This window comes from Mytilus galloprovincialis, chromosome 4 (genome assembly GCF_965363235.1).
Source record: "Mytilus galloprovincialis chromosome 4, xbMytGall1.hap1.1, whole genome shotgun sequence".
Classification (NCBI taxonomy): domain Eukaryota; kingdom Metazoa; phylum Mollusca; class Bivalvia; order Mytilida; family Mytilidae; genus Mytilus; species Mytilus galloprovincialis.
This window is the reverse complement of record NC_134841.1, coordinates 79,979,815-79,999,729: the sequence shown is the minus strand read 5'-3', so window position 1 is coordinate 79,999,729 and position 19,915 is coordinate 79,979,815. Positions and strand designations below refer to the sequence as shown.

Genomic DNA, 19,915 nt, shown 5'->3' with positions numbered 1-19,915 from the left:
TTACTCTGTCCATCCTATTTTCCTCTTCTTCAACAAATATTTCATACACGCTGTTCTTAGAAACAATTGAACAGAATGTTTTTTTCGGTTTTGTCTGTAGTTTGGATTTGGTGACTTGTAACATGGTACTCCTAAGATCTGTCATAAACTGTATACTGATATTTTTTATTTTTCAATATTTAAATAATAAAAACAAAAAAAAAATCACACTATTCTTCATTTATACTGATAAGAATGTTTATTTGTTCAGCTGCTTAGCATCAACTATTTATAATGTGGGAGGGCTTTTCAAATCTGAGTCACCTACATCCTGTTTCTGTAACTGAAGTATGAGTAGTGGTAGGCTTGCCATGATAATACATTCAACTCTTGACTAATATATATATAGCATTGTAATAAGTTGTATGTATGATTGTAGGTTCTGGTTTTGATATGCCATCTAACTTGGCAGCCATGGATCAAAATGAGAATATAAAGATTGTTACATTACAACCTGCTGATAAAGAATACCAAGATGTGGTTGAAGATTTTCAGACAAATATGGCAGGAAACTATAACAGCATTGTTAAGGTATTACAGTTAGGATTCTACGTCTTAAAAATTATCTCCCCATTATGCCAACTTTTGTTTTCAATTGTGAAAATAAAAGCCATTGTATAGATGATGCACTGTCAATTTTAATGTTTAAAATCTTTAAATTAATCTTCATAGCATCATTTAGATCCTTATATAACAGTTTTTTTTTAAAGACAAATATATCTACTAATGCATTTTCAAAAATTCTAAGAACACCAAAACAAAATCTAATTAGATATTTTGTGAAAGGGAAGATATTTTCAGAAGTTGATGAATAATTATCCATAAAAAAATCATTTTTCTGAATTTACATGCATGCACAAAAAAGATCAACAAGTGAAGTCTTTTAAGAAAAAATGGTGATTCAAATTCATCTACTCAGTTGTTATGACTGTCTGTGAACGCTGTAATTTTGATTTATCTAATGGAGATACATATAAGATTTTATTTAATCTTTTCAGATGGAGAAAATACAAAACAGAACTTTACAGCAACAATATGTAGCTAAGAAAAAGTCCATGGATTCTACAAATACTACAGGAACTAATAATGAACGTAATCTTTGGCACGGCACCTCCTTGGAGGCAGTCGATAGCATCAACACTTATGGATTTAACAGAAGCTATTGTGGAAAAAATGGTAATTAAAAAACAACAAAAAGCAAATTTACATGAAGAGATCCAAATCTTTTGAATTTTGAATTTGTCCTATTTTTTGTTGTTGCTGTATTTCCTCTTTAAATTTGTTTTGGATTTATTCAAATGAAATATTATAGGTTTTTATGTGCCAATATCTACCTTTTTCATACTCAGCATTTTTTTTTAATCTGTTTTCAAATGATCCACAGTAGTTACTACTAATAAATCTACCTGCATTGCAATTGCTAAAATAATGTAAAGTGAAAGAATTTATCACTTTTTTTTAGCTGTGGCATATGGTAATGGCGTTTACTTTGCTGTCAATCCAACGTATTCTGCACAAGCCCAGTATGCTCGTCCAGATCCCAATGGTAACAGGAGGATGTACATGTGTAAAGTTTTAGTGGGAGAATTCACCAAAGGACAGGGTGGCATGAAAGTACCACCACCTAAACCAGGAGCTGCTGGTGGCCATATTTTATATGACAGTGTCGTTGACAATCCTCAGAGTCCTGGCATCTTTGTTATATTCCATGATACACAGGCTTATCCTGAATATCTCATTGTGTTTAAATGATACAGAGTTACTATGTGTAAGCCCAATTCCATAAATTATATTTGAAAGTATAAAGCAAAATTTCATGAAGTTTATATTTACTATAATTGGACCCTTTTGAAATTTCATTAAAGAATGTTTACTATATAGCTATAATTGGATGAATTCCATTTGTAATGACATTTTTTTGACATTTTGATAATTTCATCAATTTCATAAAATCTTTATCATCATGCATGCATTTGCTTTATTTTTTGTGGAAATATTTAACCAGTACTCATATGATTGTATATTTGTACATTTTTAAGCTGCTTTCCTTACTAAAATCATGTTTTCTACTCTATGAAATGTACCAGTTCTTACTTCTGTAACTAGTAACATATTTCGGTTTTGTGTTTAGGTGTACTTGATTTATACTTTTTAAGTTTTTGCAGCAGCTAAAGAAATGTGTTAATTTGCTGTATATTCATAGACAGTTTCATACTTATCTAATTTCATTATAATTAAATGGCTAATCAAACAAATCATAGCTTTCAACAACAGAACTCTTTCCACTGTTAAAAGTGTGTAAAAAATATTAATTATAGACGATCTATTAATTGGTGTCAGAGCCCTGACAGTTTGCATTAAAATTTGTAGCATGGAACAATGTACAAAATTTTATTTTCTTTGAAATTTCTATGAATTATCTGTATTTTAATTTGTGGTTAAACTCATATTTATTTGTAATAATTACCTTTCAGTCAATAAAAAGTATGTTGTAAACATATGATACAGTGATTTTTTCAGGTGTATTTTACCATTCAGTAAAATATTTTACCGGTCCAGTTTATCATGTCCCTATCATCAAATAGCTAAACGAAAACTGACACACAAATTGATGTAAGGCGTTGGTTTTTATACGACCACAAAATTTTTTTGTGGTCGTATATTGGTATGACGTCGGCGTCGTTGTCGTCGTTGTTGTTGTCATTGTCCCAAGACACATTGGTTTTCACACTATACCTTTAGTTTAAGTTAATAGAAATCTATGAAATTTAAACACAAGGTTTATGACCACAAAAGGAAGGTTGGGATTGATTTTGGGAGTTTTGGTCCTAACAGTTTAGGAATAAGGGGCCAAAAAAGGGCCCAAATAAGCATTTTTTTTGGTTTTCGCATAATAACTTTAGTATAAGTAAATAGAAATCTATAAAATTTAAATACAAAGGTTTATGAACACAAAAGGAAGGTTAGAAGTGATTTTGGGAGTTGAGGTCCCAACAGTTTAGGAATTAGGGGCCAAAAAAGGGCCCAAATAAGCATTTTTCTTGGTTTTCGCACCATAACTCTAGTTTAAGTCAATAGAAATCTATGAAATTTAAACACAAGGTTTATGACCATAAAAGGAAGGTTTGGATTGATTTTGGGAGTTTTAGTCCCATTAGTTTAAGAATTAGTGGCCCAATGGGTCCAAAATTAAACTTTGTTTGATTTCATCAAACATTGAATTATTGGGGTCCTTTGATATGCCGAATCTAACTGTGTATGAAGATTCTTAATTTTTGGTCCCGTTTTCAAATTGGTGTACATTATTAAGGTCCAAAGGGTCCAAAGTTAAACTTAGTTTGATTTTAACAAAAATTGAATTCTTGGTGTTCTTTGATTTGCTGAATCTAAACATGCACTTAGATTTTTGATTATGGGCCCAGTTTTCAAGTTGGTCCAAATCGGGGTCCAAAATTAAACTTTGTTTGATTTCAACAAGAATTGAATTCTTGGGGTTCTTTGATATGCTGAAACTTAACATGTACTTAGATTTTAGATTTGATAAAAACTCCTTTTTTGACAGTTATATTATTTTAATGTAATCTATAAATTCAATAATTATTATAGATATTTTTTTTTCTTGGTAATAAGACAAAACTAGCTAAGTCTAAAAGATACAATTGTATGCTCCATGCAGACAGATAGACTTTCCTTCTACAGTTTGAAATTGTCATGATGTATAATTATTTCTGATTTTCTCTTGATGTTTATGCTTAGATAATTCAGACAATAGCCATTATAAATGACTGTGATATGTAAGGAAGACTGTTGTAACTGGATTATTTAGGTTCAATGAAATTTCTTTGCAAAATGCAATGTATGGGAGTAACTTTATTGTGCCTCATTAAGTTTCCATTTTGTTTCTGTGAACAACCATATTTTTGTATAATAAACTTAAATGTGCCATTCTTTGAAATAAATTATTTCAATACAATACAAAAACTGTGTATCTTTACACCAACTTTAAACTGATTAACCAACCCATTTGCCCAAATCCTGCCCGAAATCGCGATTGCACCAACCATATTTTTATATCCCATATTTGCACCTGGACTTTTTAAAAAACTGCCCCATCTGAGCTGTGTTTACCTCAGTGAATTCAATCTAGCAATTCATGGCCAATAACTTTTTCCAGATGTGTTTTTAAGAAATTATAACAACTTTATTGCTCTTTTAGGAAATAATATGAAAGAACTGTGAAAAGTAATAGAAATCTAACTTAGATATTTGTCATTTAGTGGGTGGTTCGTTAATGTTATAGGCCCAATTTATTTTTTATAATCCTAAAAATGCATAGGTAGGTCAGGAACACAAGGAGGTATTATATTGCCAGATAAATTCAGGTCTGAGAAATTAGGTTACTGTGCTTTTGCAATCCTGGCCTGACATTAATAATTTGTAAGCAAGAAAATGAATCCAATAAAATAAACAAAAATAGACTGAAAATACTAATTTTTCTGCTTGGGTGTGTGTGTACCAGCCACTGCATCTCAGCATACATCCCCATTGCCATCCGTTGCTTAATCTCGATAATTAATTTTATACATCAGCATTAGTTACAGTAAGACAAAAGTAATGTTTCCTGGAGGACCTTGCAGAAGGTAGATTATTTTCCATGATGATTTTTGGCGCAAAAGCACGACATAGGGATAGTGGTCCAGGGGCGGCATTAGCTTACTTCTTAAAAGCTTTATATTTAAGAAGGTGGAAGACCTGAAAGCTACATACTTTGTATATAGATTCCTCATTTTACGAAGTTTCCTTCTGTCACATGTCCATTGTCCTTGCCCTCATTTTTATGGTTCAGTGACTTCTTGAAAAAAGTTAAGATTTTATGTAATGTTAATTTCTCTCTTATAATAAGTAAAAGGATAACTAGATTTGGTATGTGCATATCTTACAAGATTCTCATGTCTGTCAGACAGTTTTCAATTGATCCGTTTTGGTGGTCAAGTCCATATCTCAGATACTATAAGCAATAGGTCCAGTATATTCGGTGTATGGAAGGACTGTAAGGTGAACATGTCCAACTGGCAGGTGCATCTTACCTTGACCTAATTTTAAAGGGTCATTGCTTATAGTTAAGTTTTGGTCTGTTTTATATGTATATTGGTAACACGTCGTTGTCATATACCACACAAGCTAGTAGACTTAACCTTGGAGAAATACAACATACCTGGCAAGATTAGAGAAATGCTTCGGCACTATTTTAACAACTTTATAATGAGGTTTACAGTTGCAGACTACACAACAGCATGGCAAAAGTGGATGCTGCAAGATCTAGGTGAGCTTATAGACTGGGCACCGTATGAAGTGTTAGCCACCAAAGTCAAGGAGTCTGGTATTAAAGAAAGGAAATGTGCAGGACGGAAAGATCGGGATTGGAGGAGACATCATTGCAACAATCATGGAGAAACCGGTCAAACGCTTGGGCAAGTGGTTTAGAGACTATTTGAACGACAGAGAAAGCGTAGATGAGATGGTATCACAGGCAGGAAACTGGATGGACATTATTGAAAAGTCTTGTTTACCTGGGAAGTACAAAGCGTGGTGCTACCAGCATGGAATATTACCAAGGATAACATGGCCTCTGTTGATGTACGAAGTACCTCCAACCAAGGTTGAAAGTTTAGAAAGGATGTTCAACAGACACTTACGCAAATGGCTTGGGGTCCCAAAGAGTTTAAGCAGCATTGGTTTGTACAGCACCAGTTCAAAACTTCATCTACCACTACCAGTGTCCTCTATTACAGAGGACGTTTAAAGTCACCGAAACTAGACGAGTTATAATGCTAAGAGAGAGTAAAGATGACAAGGTGAAAGAGGCAAATGTTGATGTGAGAACAGGAAGGAAATGGGTGGCCAAGAGCGCCGTTGAAGATGCAGAGAGTTTATTAAGACATAGAGACATAGTGGGAGTGGTAACATCAGGGCGACTTGGTTTTGGCAACATTCATCAACCATTATGGCAGTCAGCAGATACAAGACATACAAGGGAACTTGTTCAGCAAGAAGTTCGTCGTGGAAAAGAAGATCTACAAGTAAAAGCCGTCAGTACGAAACAACAAGGGCAATATATGAAATGGGAAATGGCAAGACAAAGAAAGATCAGTTGGCATGAGATGTGGAGAATGGACGGCCAGAAGAGAAGCTTCTTACTAAGATCAGTATACGACGTACTACCACCACCCACAAACCTTACAATGTGGAAACTGAGTGAAGACCCTAGTTGTAAGTTGTGCGGTAAGCCAACAAACCCAGAACATGTTTTGTCGTCTTACAGGACAGCTCTGAAGGATGGTAGATACACATGACGTCATGATCAGGTACTTCGAGAAATAGCAGCAGTCTTGGACACACAGAAAAGGAAGAAAACTAAGATTGAGAAGGGGCCAAAGTTCATCAACTTCATCAAAGGAAGCGGAGTCATAAAAAAACACACACAGCAAAGCCAGTGGTATTCTAGCAACAGCAAATGACTGGGAGATGCAAGCCGACGTTGCGGGAAAGACCACCTTCCCAAGAGAGATTATAACAACAACCCTCCGATTAAACTTTGCGCTGTGGTCTAGAATCAGCAGACATGTCATTCTTGTAGAGCTGACAATGCCATGGGAAACAAGACCGGAAGAAGCCAAGAGAGAAAGCTTGCCTAGTACCAGGAATTGGTAACAGACATCCAAGAGAAGAATTGGAGGACACGGTATTTTCAAGTGGAGGTAGGCTGTAGAGGGCTTTGTTTCTCAAACAATGTGAAGAACCTTGGGATCCCTAGGACTATCTGGACCAGTAAGAAGCAGATTGGTTGGAAAAGTTGGGAAACAGGCAGAGGAAGCCTCATGTTGAGTATTGAGGAAGAGAGAAAAGCAGTGGAAGAGCTAGCTGGTTCCTGGCTGAGACTGATCAACTCAGTCGGCGCACCCCTTGAAATTGTCGTGGACAGCACCGTACCAGTCGAGGCGAGCATCCACCTGATGATAGAACCAGCTGAGCAGTGGATACACTGTATTTAAGGTAGGTATTGTGTCAGAAACTTGTTATGTGTCAAATATTTTTAAAATTACAATCCAAATTCAGACATGTATCAAGCGCGAATATTGTGTCAGGGTTGAACATCTGGGATCGTATCCAGCTGCGCTCATCGAAGCAATTTATTCTTATACTGTATACAGTAGATCTACTATATTTAGTGTTTGGAATGATTGTAAGGTGTATATAAAATTGAGAAAGGAAATGGTGAGTATGTCAAAGCGACAACCACCCGACCATAGAGCAAACAACAGCCGAAGGCAACCAATGGGTCTTCAATGTAGCGAGAGCGTAGGTGTCCTTCAGCTGGCCCCTAAAATATGCATAATAGTACAGTGATAATGGACGTCATACTAAACTCCGAATTATACACAAGAAACTAAAATTTAAAATCATACAAGACTAACAAAGGCCAGAGGCTCCTGACTTGGGACAGGCGCAAAATTGCGGCGGGGTTAAACATGTTTATGAGATCTCAACCCTCCCCCTATACCTCTAGCCAATGTAGAAAAGTAAAAGAATAACAATACGCACATTAAAATTCAGTTCAAGAGAAGTCCGAGTCTGATGTCAAAAGATGTAACAAAAGAAAATAAATAAAATGACAATAATACATAAATAACAACAGACTACTAGCAGTTAACTGACATGCCAGCTCCAGACCTCAATTAAACTGATTGAAAGATTATGTCTTCATCATATGAATATCAGGTACAATCCCTCCCGTTAGGGGTTTAGTATCATACTATCATAAAATATATGATAAGAACATAACCCGTGTCATGCCAACAACTGTTTTTTTAGAAATAAATGTGTTTAGTTCCGATGCAAAGACCCTATCAGTGAATCAATGTTAAATCCAAAATATGCAATCTTTAATGACCTGACAACAGTATCGTAACTATATCCCCTTTTAATAAGTCTATTTAAAGGTTTTGTTAGTTTCTGAGGAGAATACTGACATTTTTGTGCTTTATAAAGAATATTTCCATAAAATTTTGGATGTGAAATACCTGAACGTATAAGATGTCTGCATGTTGAGTTATATTTACGAATTATTTCCTTATACCGGTGATAAAATTTAGTAAATGTTTTGACCAGTTTGTGATATCGAAAACCCTGGTGTAATAATTTTTCAGTAATGTCTAGCTGGCAGGTGTCGTCTGACCTTGACCTCATTTTCATGGTTCAGTGGTTTGGGTTTATATTGTAAAGTTCCGGGGTTTTCTTGTCAGGATATCCGTTGTTACTTTTGTTGGCCTCCGGTGAAGGAAGTAATAATAAAAAACCATAATGGAAGTTCATAAATCATATTATTACTATGTGAGAAATTCAACAAATACAGTATATGACATGCAATAAAATACGTTAATTATATAATAAGCAATACGACAAGGTGCATTACTTCCACAAAGTTTAATAAAACAATTCTTCCAGCTTCCTACGCCAATATATAAATGGCCCGTGCGAAATAGTTAAAAGTTCTTAAAGTGACGTTCAACACCAAAAAACAATCAATCAATTCATTTACATTTGTGCTTGTCCTTTTAAAACATCTTTTTTATTAATAAGTTTATATTCAATAAAATGAGAATATAGTTTCATCTTTTGACCTCGAATGAACTCGAATCTGCATATTGTCCATATCAACCAATTCAGTACAATATATTTGTCACCATAGCTACACATCTCAACTGACACAGGTCTTCTATGAATGAATATTATACTGACACAGGTCTTCTATGAATGAATATGGTACTGACACGGGTCTTCTATGAATGAATATTGTACTGACACAGGTCTTCTATGAATGAATATTGTACTGACACAGGTCTTCTATGAATGAATATTGTACTGACACAGGTCTTCTATGAATGAATATGGTACTGACACAGGTCTTCTATGAATGAATATTATACTGACACAGGTCTTCTATGACTGAATATTGTACTGACACAGGTCTTCTATGAATGAATATTGTATTGACACAGGTCTTCTATGAATGAATATGGTACTGACACAGGTCTTCTATGAATAAATTTTGTACTGACACATGTCGTCTTTGAATGAATATGGTACTGACACAGGTCTTCTATGAATGAATATTGTACTGACACAGGTCTTCTATGAATGAATATTGTATTGACACAGGTCTTTTATGAATGAATATTGTACTGATACAGGTCTTCTATGAATGAATATGGTACTGACACGGGTCTTCTATGAATGAATATTGTACTGACACAGGTCTTCTATGAATGAATATTATACTGACACAGGTCTTCTATGAATGAATATGGTACTGACACGGGTCTTCTATGAATGAATATTGTACTGACACAGGTCTTCTATGAATGAATATTGTACTGACACATGTCTTCTATGAATGAATATTGTACTGACACAGGTCTTCTATGAATGAATATTGTACTGACACAGGTCTTCTATGAATGAATATGGTACTGACACAGGTCTTCTATGAATGAATATTAAACTGACACAGGTCTTCTATGACTGAATATTGTACTGACACAGGTCTTCGATGAATGAATATTGTACTGACACAGGTCTTCTATGAATGAATATGGTACTGACACAGGTCTTCTATGAATGAATTTTGTACTGACACATGTCGTCTTTGAATGAATATGGTACTGACACAGGTCTTCTATGAATGAATATTGTACTGACACAGGTCTTCTATGAATGAATATTGTATTTACACAGGTCTTTTATGAATGAATATTGTACTGACACAGGTCTTCTATGAATGAATATGGTACTGACACGGGTTTTCTATGAATGAATATTATACTGACACAGGTCTTCTATGAATGAATATGGTACTGACACGGGTCTTCTATGAATGAATATTGTACTGACACAGGTCTTCTATGAATGAATATTGTACTGACACATGTCTTCTATGAATGAATATTGTACTGACACAGGTCTTCTATGAATGAATATTGTACTGACACAGGTCTTCTATGAATGAATATGGTACTGACACAGGTCTTCTATGAATGAATATTATACTGACACAGGTCTTCTATGACTGAATATTGTACTGACACAGGTCTTCGATGAATGAGTATTGTACTGACACAGGTCTTCTATGAATGAATATGGTACTGACACAGGTCTTCTATGAATGAATTTTGTACTGACACATGTCGTCTTTGAATGAATATGGTACTGACACAGGTCTTCTATGAATGAATATTGTACTGACACAGGTCTTCTATGAATGAATATTGTATTTACACAGGTCTTTTATGAATGAATATTGTACTGACACAGGTCTTCTATGAATGAATATGGTACTGACACGGGTTTTCTATGAATGAATATTATACTGACACAGGTCTTCTATGAATGAATATGGTACTGACACGGGTCTTCTATGAATGAATATTGTACTGACACAGGTCTTCTATGAATGAATATTGTACTGACACATGTCTTCTATGAATGAATATTGTACTGACACAGGTCTTCTATGAATGAATATTGTACTGACACAGGTCTTCTATGAATGAATATGGTACTGACACAGGTCTTCTATGAATGAATATTATACTGACACAGGTCTTCTATGACTGAATATTGTACTGACACAGGTCTTCGATGAATGAGTATTGTACTGACACAGGTCTTCTATGAATGAATATGGTACTGACACAGGTCTTCTATGAATGAATTTTGTACTGACACATGTCGTCTTTGAATGAATATGGTACTGACACAGGTCTTCTATGAATGAATATTGTACTGACACAGGTCTTCTATGAATGAATATTGTATTTACACAGGTCTTTTATGAATGAATATTGTACTGACACAGGTCTTCTATGAATGAATATGGTACTGACACGGGTCTTCTATGAATGAATATTGTACTGACACAGGTCTTCTATGAATGAATATTGACACAGGTCTTCTATGAATGAATATGGTACTGACACAGGTCTTCTATGAATGAATATTGTACTGACACAGGTCTTCTATGAATGAATATTGTACTGACACAGGTCTTCTATGAATGAATATGGTACTGACACAGGTCTTCTATGAATGAATATTGTACTGACACAGGTCTTCTATGAATGAATATTGTACTGACACAGGTCTTCTATGAATGAATTTAGTACTGATTTAGTATTGGTGACCTCCAGAAAATTAACAGAAAGTCTTGTGGAAATGCTTTCATATAAAAAGAGTTACCAAAGGTTCATTTTAGAACCATCAACTGCTATAATTCACAAGTTCATGTAAGAAAAGATGGTTTCCAGTGAGCTGGTTTAAAAATACTTTAGGGCTTATATATAAAAAATGTATAGGAGGGTTGGACACCACATTATATTTTGATTTGTGATTAACAAGGGTGAAAGCAAGTACAATTCTGTTCCAAACTAAAAAAAAATTGGTAGGTAGGGCATAAAAAAAAGTGTTAAACCCCTTACATTTTCCCCTTTAATAACCTATATCAAGGTTAAGCAAGTACAAACATGTTTTTTAGGAGAAAAAAAAAGCAGTATCTACAAAGCAATGGAAAGTCAGTAAGTCTGTTCTGAATCTTGTTGTTTATGCCAAGAAACAGAATGATGCAGATTCAGCGCTACGATCGTTAGAAGAGAGCTTGATCGATGATTATAAAGAAAAAGTTATAGATGATCCAGTTATTAAAGATCTCTCAAAAGATCAGGTGAGGTTTATTAATTAGGACAATGGCTTTGTACAAGATTTTCTTAAGGCTTACCAAATTTGATAAATATAAAATTACAGACATGTGACAGAGTTGTCAAGCCACAACTGGAGATTTGAAAAATTTCAGCTGGAGTTTGTGCCTCATAACTGGAGAACTTTTATCGACGTACACAATGATTTTTGGTGTTTAAACTGCATATTTTTCCTTTTTTGTTAATGATTCTATAACTCCATAGCCATTTTTACTTGATAGAAATGGAAGATAAGGGGTTTTCAAATATTTATTTATTATATATAAAGTTCAAGATAAAGTGATCAGCCATCATATATAGTTGTTAAAAAGTATCTCTGCTTAAGCTACATTGTCAATTTTGGTACCACTACTGAACAGTGGTGTTGAATTGATAGAGTTGTGAGCTTTTTGGTGGGTTTGCTATCTAAATATGTTTGGTCAAGTCATTAGGGTCACCATAGTCAGCTTTGCAACAAGTGTAGTAGGCATACATATCATATTTAAGTTCATTAAGACATTTGTCTTTGAGGTTAAGTAATATAACTGTTCAATGTTTTTAACAGCATCAAATTGAAGTCGTTGTTTGTACAACATAAGTTAATACATTGTCAGTATTTCACTTTTAATCATCCAGGCATGTGTCTTAAACTTGCTAGTTGATCACCAGGTGATTGCCAATACTCTTTTATTGCTGTATATATACAGTCTAATCCTTAACCCCTTCATAGATAACTCGTGGCTATTTACCTTTTGACATCAAAAACAGTTACAGGAAACTTCCGTTTTTCTTGAATTTTTCCAATATCAATTTCGAGTTTCTCAGACTTTTTCTCTGTCAGTATCAATTTTGTAAACAAAAATTTCTACTGAAAACTTTTCGAGGTTGATATTTTCAAAACGCGGAAGATTTCAAATTTTAACGGGAGGGACGGAAGGGGTCTAAAAAGCGAGAGATTTTGACTCCCGCCTTAACAATCAATTAAGAAGATATGGTTTGATTGCCAATGAGACAACTTTCCAGCAGAGGAGAAAAGATGTAGAAATTAGCAAATTAAATTCTGTTGAAAAACTAATTTTTAAAACTCACAAAGTTTAATAATTTTAATTCTTATAAAGTATTTATTTAGAATTATCTGTTTTTAAGTGTCATAAATATACAAGACTTTAAAAAGATAGATGTAATTTTGCATGCCTATTTTGCTGATGCAGTAAATTGATGATATATATACTCGGCTAATGTTTTTGGATCATATATCTCTTAGACAAAATACATATGATAGTTGCATAAGAGGGACAAAAGATACAAGAAGGAGAGTCAAACTCATAGATAAAAAATAAAATGACAGAGCCATGGCTAAAAAATAAAAAGACAAACAGACTAATAATAGTACACAAGACACAACATAAAAAACTAAAGACTTATCAACACAGTCATGTTATTTGATTTGAAAAAATGGTTTTAAAATTCTCTACATCAAATTATATTGCATTACATCTTTAATCTCATCCTTTATCTGATCTGTCCAACTAGTTGGTGACTTACATTGGTTATATACGAAAAAAGTAAAATAAAAAAAGATTGATCTTGGAGGGAAATACAAAACAGAAAGTCCCTATTCAAATGGCAGAATCAAAAACTTAAACATATCAAACGAAAGGATAACAACTGCCATACTTGACTTGGTACAGGCATTTTCTTATGTAGAAAATGGTGGATTAAATCAAAGCATGATAGAAAAAAAATTTCAAGTTCATGCACCCATTTAAAAATTGTTTTTATTTTTTTGTAAAATTTTCAAATAAAGAAAATCTTCATTACCTTTTATTATTCATTTATTTTGTAGAATGTATCCATGAATACTCATTTCATTCAAGTTAAAAAAGAAAGACCTCCTAACCCCATTTTCTCTTAACTCTGAAACAGCCTTCTAATACTGTCACTGTGGTATAATATCAAACTTAAATATGTAATGTTTTCTTATATGTAGGAAGCTAAAATTATGAAGTTAGAAGAAACATGTGAAGTAGAGATAGATATTAATAAGAGAATAGGTCTTATCAAAGTCAGAGGTTTAATAGAAAATCTGTCAGAGGCAATGGATGAGGTCCACAAAATCTTACGTGACATTGAAAGACAGAAACAGAAACAACAACATGCTAAGTTAGTAAAAGACATGGTGCAGTGGTATTTTATTTCTGTAGAAGATACTGGGCAAAAACTGGAGGAGTATCCCCCAGAAGTTAATCTACTTTTAGAACAAGCATTAAAAAACAATGAACCACAGGCATTTTTCCTGGATAACAGTGGAAATAAGTATATTGTGGATTTTACTAATTATGAGGAATATCTTGAGGATGATCCATCTGATACTGTGGCTGTCCTCAGAAAGTCTAAAATGACAGGTAAATATGGATATCAGTTTAAACATGGGAATTTATTGAGATAAATGCATATTCTGTACACTTTTAATAATTATTTAACCAACCTTCAGGAGTGAGGACCATATTGCAATTACTCTGTCCATCCTGTTTTCCTTTTGTTCAACAAATATTTCATACACAATGTTCTTAGGAACAATTGAACAGAATGGCTTCTTCAGTTTTGTCAGTAGTTTGGAATTGGTGACTTATAACATGGTACTCTTATGATTTGTCAGATACTTACTTTCTGTATACTGACAATTTTAATTTTTCAATATTTAAATAATAAAAAAATGTATTATTTTTGTTACACTTTTCTTCATTTCTACTGTCATAAGAATGTCTATTTGTTCAGCTGCTTGACGTCAAGAATTCATAATGTGGCAGGGATTTTCAAATCTGAGTCCCCTACATCTTGTTTCTGTAATTGAAGTACAAGTAGTGGTAGGCTTGCCATGATACCTCTTTCAACACTTGACTAATATTAGCATTGCGTATTGTGAATGAATGAAGAAATATTTCAAATTTAGGGTAAATTAAAAAAAATCTAGTGAACTATTTTTTTTCTTTCAAAATAAACATTAAAGAAAACAAAATCATTTTACAGGTAAAAGCAGAATAATTAAAAGTATTGCATGTAATAAGTTTTATGTATGATTGCAGGTTCTGGTTTTGATATGCCATCTAACTGGGCAGCCATGGATCAAAATGAGAATATAAAGATTGTTACATTACAACCTGCTGATAAAGAATACCAAGATGTGGTAAAAGATTTCCAAACTAATATGGCAGGAAACTATAACAGCATTGTTAAGTTATTACTGTTAGGATACTACATCTTCAAAATTATCTCCCCTTTATACCAACTAATTTTTTCATCTTGAAAAAAGAAAATCATTGCAGAGATGACGCAATGTCAATTTTAATCTATAACAGTTGTATTTTATGACAAATGTATCTACTAGCATTATTTAATGTACTTGTAGGCCTTTTTCACCTATTAAAAGTGCAATACAATTTTTAATGAAAAATAGGGGAAAGTGGGCTAAATTGCAAAATTCTTATTGGCACTACATGGTTAAAAATCTGATAAAAAGTTTAAAACAATAGCAGCTTACATCCTTTTAACTATTGTCTGATAAGTTGTCAAGGGTGATTTTCAAAGTTCAAAAAATAACCAAAAAATCTTAATTAAATATTTTGTGGATGAGTAGACTACAAATTTTCAGAGGTTGACTAATAAACCTAGATAGCACACACAAAAAAATAATATCTGAAGTTATGCACAAAAATATCCACAAGTGCTTTTAGTAAAAAATAAAAATTTAATTTTCGCCTTCTCTGTTGTAACCACTAGTACTCATCAGAAAGGTTTTTACTTGACCCATTGTTTCATTGATTAGAATCTGTAATTTTTATCTCGTTTGACGGAGTCAAAAAGTGAGACATAGGTATGTTGTTTCTGGCGGTGGCTGAAATGGTGGTGTCAACAATGTATTAGTTTGTGATAAGGTCTAGTTTATGGTGAAACATATTTGGGATGTAGTTGTATTAGTATGGCACATCTCATTACTGTGGACATTATTTGGCCCTTGAACCTCAGTTATAGTCTATTGACTTTGAAACTTTTGCTTAGTTTTCACGTATTAGTTTGTGATTAGGTCAGTTTATGGGGAACCACTAGTGGTAAGTTAATGATAGTTGGTATGCAGTTGTATTAGCATGCATTGGCATATCTCATTTCCATGGACATTTTTTGGACCCATCCCCTCAGTTATGGTCTATTGACTTTGAAACTTTTGCTTAAGTTTTCATGTATTAGTTTGTGATTAGGTTGGTTTATGGGAAACCACTAGTGGTAGGTCAATGATGTTTAGTATGCAGTTGTATTAGCATTGGGACATTTCATTTCCATGGACATTATTTGGACCCGTCCCCTCCGTCATGGTCATTTGTATTATCGAAATTAAAAAAAAATCAAGACATACCTCTGTGTTAATTTTTGGCTAATAGCAACTGCAAGGCATTCAATATTCATGTTTCTGTATAAAATACAACAGCTATGAATGCTTTGAAAAACAAACAAAAAGCTTATTATAACTTTTAATTTCATTGATGTGGCATACAAATTAAATTATAAGAATTGAATGTTTCTTTTTATAATTATATGGTGGTAAAAGCTGTGTATTTGATACATAAATAAAGTACGAATATGAAGTCTTGCGATTGATGCATATATATGTCAGCCAATAAAAAATAAGGATTCAACTGAAACGTACATACAATTTAATTAAATGTAAATAAAGGCATATATAGCTTTATATTATTGAAACATGTACAGTAACCTTTAACATAAACTAGTAAAGGCAGTTAAATATCAACAAATAATAATGAATGTTTATTTGTCTTATGGAGATAAGTGTAAGATTTTATTACATCTTTTTAGATGGAGAAAATACAGAATAGAACTTTACAGCAACAATATGTAGCTAAGAAAAAGTCGATGGATTCTACAAATACTACAGGAACTAATAATGAACGTAATCTTTGGCATGGTACAGCCATGGAAGCAGTCGATAGCATCAACACTTATGGATTTAACAGAAGCTATTGTGGAAAGAATGGTAATAAAAAACAACAAAAAGCAAATTTACATGAAGAGATCCAAATCTTTTGAATTATTTTTTGTTGTTGCTGCATTTCCTCTTTAAATTTGTTTTGGATTTATTCAAATGAAATATTATAGGTTTTTTTGTTCCAATATCTACCTTTTTCATACTCAGCACTTTTTTTTAATTTGTTTTCAAATGATCCACAGTTGTTACTACTAAAAAATCTACCTGCATTGCAATTGCTAAAATAACGTAAAATGAAAGAATTTATCACTTTTTTTTAGCTGTGGCATATGGTAATGGCGTTTACTTTGCTGTCAATCCAACGTATTCTGCACAAGCCCAGTATGCTCGTCCAGATCCCAATGGTAACAGGAGGATGTACATGTGTAAAGTTTTAGTGGGAGAATTCACCAAAGGACAGGGTGGCATGAAAGTACCACCACCTAAACCAGGAGCTGCTGGTGGCCATATTTTATATGACAGTGTCGTTGACAATCCTCAGAGTCCTGGCATCTTTGTTATATTCCATGATACACAGGCTTATCCTGAATATCTCATTGTGTTTAAATGATATAGAGTTACTATGTGTAAGCCCAATTCCATAAATTATATTTGAAAGTATAAAGCAAAATTTCATGAAGTTTATATTTACTATAATTGGACCCTTTTGAAATTTCATTAAAGAATGTTTACTGTATAGCTATAATTGGATGAATTCCATTTGTAATGAAGTTTTGACATTTTGATAATTTCATCAATTTCATAAAAGCTTTATCATCATGCATGCATTTGCTTTATTTTTTGTGGAAATATTTAACCAGTACTCATGTGATTAAAATTGAGAATGGAAATGGGGAATGTGTCAAAGAGACAACAACCCGACCAAATAAAAAACAACAGCAGAGGGTCAGATTGTATATTTGTACATTTTTAAGCTGCTTTCCTTACTAAAATCATGTTTTCTACTCTATGAAATGTACCAGTTCTTACTTCTGTAACTAGTAACATATTTCGGTTTTGTGTTTAGGTGTACTTGATTTATACTTTTTAAGTTTTTGCAGCAGCTAAAGAAATGTGTTAATTTGCTGTATATTCAAAGACAGTTTCATACTTATCTAATTTCATTATAATTGAATGGCTAATCAAACAAATCATAGCTTTCAACAACAGAACTCTTTCCACTGTTAAAAGTGTGTAAAAAATATTAATTATAGACAATCTATTAATTGGTGTCAGAGCCCTGACAGTTTGCATTAAAATTTGTAGCATGGAACAATGTACAAAATTTTACTTTCTTTGAAATTTCTATGAATTATGTGTATTTTAATTTGTGGTTAAACTCATATTTATTTGTAATAATTACCTTTCAGTCAATAAAAAGTATGTTGTAAACATATGATACAGTGATTTTTTTCAGGTGTATTTTACCATTCAGTAAAATATTTTACAGGTCCAGTATATTGGTATGACGTCGGCGTCGTTGTCGTCATTGTTGTCGTCATTGTCCCAAGACACATTGGTTTTCACACTATAACTTTAGTTTAAGTTAATAGAAATCTATGAAATTTAAACACAAGGTTTATGACCACAAAAGGAAGGTTGGGATTGATTTTGGGAGTTTTGGTCCCAACAGTTTAGGAATAAGGGGCCAAAAAAAGGGCCCAAATAAGCATTTTTCTTGGTTTTCGCATAATAACTTTAGTATAAGTAAATAGAAATCTATGAAATTAAAATACAAAGGTTTATGAACACAAAAGGAAAGTTAGAAGTGATTTTGGGAGTTGAGGTCCCAACAGTTTAGGAATTAGGGGCCAAAAAGGGCCCAAATAAGCAGTTTTCTTGGTTTTCGCACCATAATTTTAGTTTAAGTAAATAGAAATCTATGAAATTTAACACAAGGTTTATGACCATAAAAGGAAGGTTTGGATTGATTTTAGGAGTTTTGGTCCCATTAGTTTAAGAATTAGTGGCCCCCATGGGTCCAAAATTAAACTTTGTTTGATTTCATCAAAAATTGAATTATTGGGGTCCTTTGATATGCCGAATCGAATCTAACTGTGTATGAAGATTCTTAATTTTTGGTCCCGTTTTCAAATTGGTGTATATTGTTAAGGTCCAAAGGGTCCAAAGTTAAACTTAGTTTGATTTTAACAAAAATTGAATTCTTGGTGTTCTTTGATATGCTGAATCTAAACATGTACTTAGATTTTTGATTATGGGCCCAGTTTTCAAGTTGGTCCAAATCGGGGTCCAAAATTAAACTTTTTTTGATTTCAACAAGAATTGAATTCTTGGGGTTCTTTGATATGCTGAAACTTAACATGTACCTAGATTTTAGATTTAATAAAAACTCCTTTTTTGACAGTTATATTATTTTAATGTAATCTATAAATTCAATAATTATTATAGATATTTTTTTTCTTGGTAAAATAAGACAAAACTAGCTAAGTCTAAACGATCTAATTGTATGCTCTATGCAGACAGATAGACTTTCCTTCTACAGTTTGAAATTGTCATGATGTATAATTATTTCTGATTTTCTCTTGATGTTTATGCTTAGATAATTCAGACAATAGCCATTATAAATGACTGTGATATGTAAGGAAGACTGTTTTAACTGAATTATTTAGGTTCAATGAAATTTCTTTGCAAAATGCAATGTATGGGAGTAACTTTATTGTGCCTCATTAAGTTTCCATTTTGTTTCTGTGAACAACCATATTTATGTATAAGAAACTTAAATGTGCCATTCTTTGCAATAAATTATTTCAATACAATACAAAAACTGTGTATCTTTACACCAACTTTAAACTGATTAACCAACCCATTTGCCCCAATCCTGCCCGAAATCGCGATTGCACCAACCATATTTTTATATCTAATATTAGCACCTGGACTTTTTAAAAAACTGCCCCATCTGAGCTGTGTTTACCTCAGTGAATTCAATCTAGCAATTCATGGCCAATAACTTTTTCCAGATGTGTTTTTAAGAAATTATAACAACTTTATTGCTCTTTTAGGAAATAATATGAAAGAACTGTGAAAAGTA

The 19,915-nt window shown here is 33.0% G+C and overlaps 3 protein-coding genes across 3 annotated transcripts in view; all 3 read left to right on the top strand.

Moving 5' to 3' along the window:
* LOC143073071 (protein mono-ADP-ribosyltransferase PARP14-like) overlaps nt 1-19,915 on the top strand; it is a 125,410-nt gene that overhangs the window by 59,655 nt on the left and 45,840 nt on the right. The window lies entirely within an intron of this gene.
* LOC143073072 (protein mono-ADP-ribosyltransferase PARP15-like) lies at nt 423-18,258 on the top strand. The gene is made up of 3 exons (XM_076248323.1): nt 423-570; nt 16,698-16,875; nt 17,148-18,258. The coding sequence occupies exons 1-3, from the start codon at nt 433-435 to the stop codon at nt 17,435-17,437; spliced, it is 606 nt and encodes a 201-aa protein (XP_076104438.1). The 5' UTR covers nt 423-432; the 3' UTR covers nt 17,438-18,258.
* On the top strand, nt 5,868-15,407 carry LOC143070937 (protein mono-ADP-ribosyltransferase PARP14-like). The gene is made up of 5 exons (XM_076245038.1): nt 5,868-6,119; nt 11,630-11,815; nt 13,819-14,233; nt 14,915-15,074; nt 15,395-15,407. The coding sequence occupies exons 1-5, from the start codon at nt 5,868-5,870 to the stop codon at nt 15,405-15,407; spliced, it is 1,026 nt and encodes a 341-aa protein (XP_076101153.1).

Bases quoted from the DNA above. Each gene is read 5' to 3' on its own strand.
- LOC143070937 (XM_076245038.1), top strand. From the start codon at position 5,868: ATGCTAAGAGAGAGTAAAGATGACAAGGTGAAAGAGGCAAATGTTGAT. The intron at 6,120-11,629 runs GTAAAAGCCGTC...CATGTTTTTTAG, and splicing joins GTGGAAAAGAAGATCTACAA to GAGAAAAAAAAAGCAGTATC. The intron at 14,234-14,914 runs GTAAATATGGAT...GTATGATTGCAG, and splicing joins CAGAAAGTCTAAAATGACAG to GTTCTGGTTTTGATATGCCA.
- LOC143073072 (XM_076248323.1), top strand. From the start codon at position 433: ATGCCATCTAACTTGGCAGCCATGGATCAAAATGAGAATATAAAGATT. The intron at 571-16,697 runs GTATTACAGTTA...ACATCTTTTTAG, and splicing joins ACTATAACAGCATTGTTAAG to ATGGAGAAAATACAGAATAG. The intron at 16,876-17,147 runs GTAATAAAAAAC...ACTTTTTTTTAG, and splicing joins AAGCTATTGTGGAAAGAATG to CTGTGGCATATGGTAATGGC.